The sequence below is a fragment of the Ranitomeya variabilis genome, chromosome 3 (genome assembly GCF_051348905.1).
Source record: "Ranitomeya variabilis isolate aRanVar5 chromosome 3, aRanVar5.hap1, whole genome shotgun sequence".
Lineage (NCBI taxonomy): Eukaryota > Metazoa > Chordata > Amphibia > Anura > Dendrobatidae > Ranitomeya > Ranitomeya variabilis.
Window position 1 is genome coordinate 768,959,204 of NC_135234.1, and position 5,778 is coordinate 768,964,981.

Genomic DNA, 5,778 nt, shown 5'->3' on the forward strand with positions numbered 1-5,778 from the left:
TGCACCGCCACAGGCAGCCTCTATAGTATAATTCAGCCCCTAATATAATGCACCTCCAAAGGCAGCTTCTATAATATAATGCACCCCCTAGTATAATGTAATATAATGCTCCCCCATAGGCAGCCTCTATAGTATAACGCAGCCTCTTTAGTATAATGCAGCCCCTAATATAATGCACCCCCATAGGCAGCCTCTATAGTGTAATGCAGCCCCTAATATAATGCACCCCCATAGGCAGCCTCTATAGTGTAATGCAGCCCCATATATATGGACACTCACGTGCAGCATAGTAAATCAGATTAGAAGTATTACAATAGATTTAGTGCTTGATTTGAAATTGGAGCAAACTGTCCACAGATTTAATAGAGGTGTTGCCCCAGAAATTGCAGAACGGATTATGGCAAGTATGGGGACCACTAGAGCTAAATGGATTCTGTAATGCAGTGGCGGACATATCACCGATGCAGTTTAGAAAATTCCGGAAATGATGCATAAATAGGTAAAAAGTAGTTGCATCGTGTGACTGTTCCTCTATAAATGTATCAATATGGCAGTACACGAAGAAACTCCTGGTAACATAGAAAACTGAAAAAATGGAGTGCTGACTTCATAAGTATAAAAAACATACATTTTATTTAGTAAAAATCATTAATAAAGGAAATAAATATATATAGGGGATGGGTACACGAGCACATGTTGGGATTTATGCTCTTCTCTGTCTGTTCTGTTGGAAACAGTTTTGGCGGCAGTAAGGACAGTAGCGGTTTTGGCGGAGCCATGGTGTAATGCAGCTCTGATGAAAAAGATGTCGGCAGGGCAGCACAATAAGCTGCTCACCTACTTCATAATCACCTAGGCATATGGCACAAGAAGGAATCTCCTCCTGGCCTGTGGCGCTCCTGGTAGGAAGGCGTTCTATTTGCCGTATCCTTGTCATTCCTCTCCGCCGTCCTCTCCTCCGCAGGGGTGCAGCCTGCGGTGGTGTTGTATCCTCATCTGAATCTAATCCGGCCTGATTCTCAGCATCTGTGCCGACGGATGGTGGAATAAAATTTGGCTGAGGATCGGCCCCGGAGGTGGTTGCCGCTTCATTTCCACCACTCCTGTTATTGCTGCTGCTCGGTAGTGACGCATCAGCAGAACTGTGACGGTCAGGGAGCGTGGTCGGTGGTAAAGCCTCTGCAGGCCTGAGATTGTCAGGGAGCGTGGTCGGTGGTAAAGCTTCCGCAGGCCTGAGATTGTCAGGGAGCGTGGTTGGTGGTAAAGCCTCCGCAGGCCTGAGATTGTCAGGGCGCGTGGTCGGTGGTAAAGCTTCCGCAGGCCTGAGATTGTCAGGGCGCGTGGTCGGTGGTAAAGGCTCAGGAGAGATGGGACGGTCAGGTAGCGGCCTATGTGGCGAACGGCTCCTGTGTCTGGTCTCCTCTCGTACTGAGCGCCTGGATGGGTCTCTAACTCTTCTTCTTCTCTCTGGAGAAGGTAAATAATCTCTGTCATCTTCAATCCTTCCTCCTCTTGTCTGAGACGACCTGAGTCTTCCGATCACAGGGCTCTGATCTGAAGGGAAAAACTCATGTATTATAATGACAGAAAATATCATAAATGACAGGTACAAATGTGTCTATCATCTATTATCTATCTATTATCTATCTATTATTTCTCTATAACTTTTTACTGGGCCGGGACACCGCTCTGCACACACCCAAGAATAATCTAAGCATGTTGACCCCTGTTGTGAGCGATGTGTGCTGGTCTGAGGGTCCGGACCCCACCGATCGTCACTACTACAATACCCAGAGTTATTAGTTTAGTTCCCCGTCTAACATTGTCCCCAGTATACAGGCAGAAATATTTCTAACTCCTCTTATGGAAAGAACTAGAGAGTGGAACCTGTTGTTACTGGGGTGACGACAAAAAGACCCCGGTATAATCCCCCCACACACACCCCTTACATTGTAAAGGTTCACTTACTTCGGTTTTCTGGCCGGTTCATCCATGCAATGTTGTCCATGATCAGCTGCCTCAATTCCCGAGAACTCATGGTTTCTCCTCAAAAGTGTTCAGTAAAGTTCTCTTCCGGCGCACAATAGTCGCAGATCTCACAGCGCAGAGCAACACGCAGAAGTCACTCAGTGCGCGAGAAGTCCTGCAAAATAATCCACAAATGGAAAAAAGTTATAGGACAATAAACCGCAAAAGCCAAAAAGTAGTGACCATAAGTAGTATGGAAGGACGAGAAGATGAAGCCGCAAAACATCGAGAAAGTGTTTACATGGGAACTGCCCGGCAACAAACTGTATAAATCACTAGTATAAGTGATTATAAGAAACTTTGTAACATATGATATCAGAGAAATCGTCTTTAATCTATTCTTATGGGTCAATTCCTCCCCTTTCCCGTCTCCTGAGCTCATTAACTCTGAATAACCTCCTGTAATCCCTCTTGCTCTGCACAGAGATTTCACAAGTTAGGAGGCAGAGGAGGAGCACTGCCAGGAGGAAGCACAGAATCATTGTCCTGCAGGATTCTAGCAGGTATATTAGCTTAGACCAGAGCTGGATTCACAGCTGCAATGCTCAGTACTGATATATACTTTCCTCCATGGCTCTGTGCTGCCTAAGGAAAGAGGTAAAATACTTTTTTTGCGGGAGACACTGATTCAAAGACAAATGCAAATTAGAGATAGTGACTGTAGGGTGAAAATTGTAGAACAATACAAAATACCATACAAGCCATATAATGGCCGGAAATGGCGCTATTCCTCACATCATGGTCACACATTGCAACTTAGACTTAAATGTTACAGAAAAGTATCGTTACCTTCTAACTACTTTACTCTTCTTGTAAATCCAAGAAATGTGATGTCACTAGTAGTGCTACAGAATTCAGCTGGGATCTTAGTAATCGACAGGGATCTTCTTGTCAAGATTTCAGCTCTGTAGTCGTTTATCAACCCTAAAATGAACAATAGATCGGTCAGATTTTATTCTTTTATTTTTAGGCAGGAAATGTTTGTTATGACCTCAGAATACTTACAGTAATATCTGGTGAATTCCCGATGGAAATAAGATTCCTAATCCAGAACAAAGTTTACACTTGGAGTTTTCAACGCTCAACAAGTAAAACTTTGAGAACCTTCCAGCAGTAGAGTATTATTCCACCTGTAGTATAAGGAACAGATGAGTTTTTACCATTTTATTCCTCAGTTCTGTGTGTAGAGCCCGGGTCGGACTGGCCATGGGCGTGGGGAGCAGTGAATATTCATTTCTCTTTAGCAGCGGGCACAGACTTTAGCCGCAGCAGTCGGCTCCTTCCTCCTGTCGCCTGCTGCTCCACCGCTGCTGCCCCCAGCATGTGCCGCATTCAACTGTATCCGCATCATAGGTGCAATAATAGAGGAGAGGGCATCAGATGATACTCCCTGCTCCATCATTGCCCTCTGCCTCTGACACAGCCGGTGCGCGATGACGTCACCTCATACTGTGTGCCGGGCAGATGGCAGTGCAGCTGCTGAGACTGGAGCAGAGTCTGGAACCGCAGGGGAATGAGGAGGAGAGGTGAGGATTGTGGGATATATATATATATATATATATATATATATATATATATCAGTTAGTACTGGTGGCCATAAGACTGTAGGACTGTGGGGCTGTATTATATTCTATGGAGAGGCTACATTATATTCTATGGAGGGGCTGCATTATATTATATGAGGGGGCTACATTATATTCTATGGGAGTTTGCATTATACCCTATGAAGGGGCAGCATTTTACTCTATGGGGGGCTGCATTATAGTATTTGAGGGGGCTACATTATATTCTTTAAGGGGACTGCATTATACCCTATGAAGGGGCTGCATTTTACTCTATGAGGGGGCTGCATTATTCTATTTGAGGGCTGCATTATATTCTACGAGGGGGCTACATTATTTTATTTAAGGGGGCTACATTATACTCTATGGGAGGGGATGCATTATACTCTATGAGGGGGCTGCATTATATTTTATGAGGGGAGCTACATATTTTATGAGGGGGGGGCTACATTATACTCTGACACAAGTTTTATTTCAGATCTAAACCAAATAATTTTCAGCTTTAGGCCACGTTCACATGCTCAGTATTTGGTCAGTATTTTCCAGCAGTAAGAAATGCTTTAATGGCCATCAGACACCCGACAATCAGCCAACAAGTAGCCGAATGATAGTGGTTAAATTCGGGAGGTTGTCAGGTGCAATTCTGGCCTAACTCAGTGGTTAGTGCCGACAGCCGTGGTCCGGCCTCCTCCACTTATCTAATTAGTGTAAGAAGATGGACCCCGGCGGTGGCTCCTCCGCCATTATACTCACTCTACAGATGTCCGGCTCTGCGGGTCCTGTGCACGCTGACGTTCTCTTCTCAGCTTATGTAGGTGGTGACTGACGTCCCCTCTGTGGTCCTGGACCAGACAGCCAGGAGCTGACGTCCCCTCTGTGGTCCTGGACCAGACAGAGTCAGGAGGGAGATCTGAAGGGGAGGAGAAAACATTGGAGCCATATTACACAGTGCTATAATCCCTGGTGCAGCCCGCCCTGCCCCATACAAGTAGAGCGCTGGCTGCCATTATTATTACTACTATTTATTAATAAAGGAAATCTCCCCTCGTCCCCCTGTAAATTGCTGGACACTGATATTTGCTCCCTGGTTTTCTCGCGGCCATTCCTACTCTTATATCCGGTCACTGAGGACTGGATTTGTTTCATGAATTGTAAATAAAAATATTCATGAAAATGTTTTTTCTGTTGTATTGTGCCGTGATTTGTGCCGGACGAGTTACTCATCAAAACATCGCATGTTCCCCATCATGGTATCAGTAAAAACGACAGCTCAGGGTGCAAAAAATAATCCTTCACCCAACCCCAAATCACGAAAAAAGAAACCGCTACGGGTGTCAGAAAATGGCAACAAATGCAAAAAGTGTTTTCATACAAAATTCAAGAATACATGAAAAAATAATGAGAAGAAAGCTTCTAGTTAGAACCTGAAGACCCACCTCTTCCGACAAGCCTACAACCTGCAGTAACCACCGATCGACCAAACCGCTGCATGACCAGCTCTATCCTCACCTACTGTATTCTCACCCATCCCTTGTAGATTGTGAGCCCTCGCGGGCAGGGTCCTCTCTCCTCCTGTACCAGTTGTGACTTGTATTGTTCAAGACTATTGCACTTGTTTTTATTATGTATACCCCTCCTCACATGTAAAACGCCATGGAAAAAATGGCGCTATAACAATAAATAATAATAGTTTCATAAATAACAACACAAAATAGACTTACCTCCAGATGTAGAAGTCCTCAGTCAGTGATCTTCAGGAAAATCCAGAAGTATTAATTCGCTAATACAGAAGTTTTCCTCTATTCAAGTAAATCGCTAATCTCACAAGGAGAAGATCTAGGTACAGTGTTGTCAGCAGACAGACATATACCAAGTCTGAGCCAGTGAGATGGAACGGAGGGTTTTTAAGGTTCCGCTCTATTGTGACATCATCACTCACCTGTGTGACATCACTGCCCGCTTCCATATAAGGTAAGAGATGATGTCACAATGCAGCGGAATAACCAATACTTTTTCTCTCACTATCTGCCCCTTATAAAGCAGCTGATAATGATGGAGGCACAAATAGGGATGAATGAAATAACATCCTGGCGGTTTCCAGGTGTTAGATTACAGCCGGTGGTTACAGAGGTTTGGCTGAGCGTTTCCCATTTCCAATTCTCATCATATGACATTATAACACATTTAC

At 44.6% G+C, this 5,778-nt stretch overlaps 1 protein-coding gene across 2 annotated transcripts; it reads right to left on the minus strand.

Annotated features, from left to right (window-relative positions):
* Positions 1-614: 614 nt before the first annotated feature.
* LOC143817421 (uncharacterized) lies at positions 615-5,482 on the minus strand. Of its 2 annotated transcripts, XM_077298814.1 has the most exons (6): positions 5,312-5,482; positions 4,344-4,500; positions 3,034-3,158; positions 2,818-2,952; positions 1,969-2,143; positions 615-1,554 (listed from the first exon to the last, which is right to left on the minus strand). In XM_077298814.1, the coding sequence occupies exons 5-6, from the start codon at positions 2,036-2,038 to the stop codon at positions 704-706; spliced, it is 921 nt and encodes a 306-aa protein (XP_077154929.1). In that variant the 5' UTR covers positions 2,039-2,143; positions 2,818-2,952; positions 3,034-3,158; positions 4,344-4,500; positions 5,312-5,482; the 3' UTR covers positions 615-703. The 2 variants fall into 2 exon arrangements, with proteins under 2 accessions (XP_077154929.1, XP_077154930.1); XM_077298815.1 differs by lacking the exon at positions 4,344-4,500.
* Between the last annotated feature and the right edge of the window lie 296 nt (positions 5,483-5,778).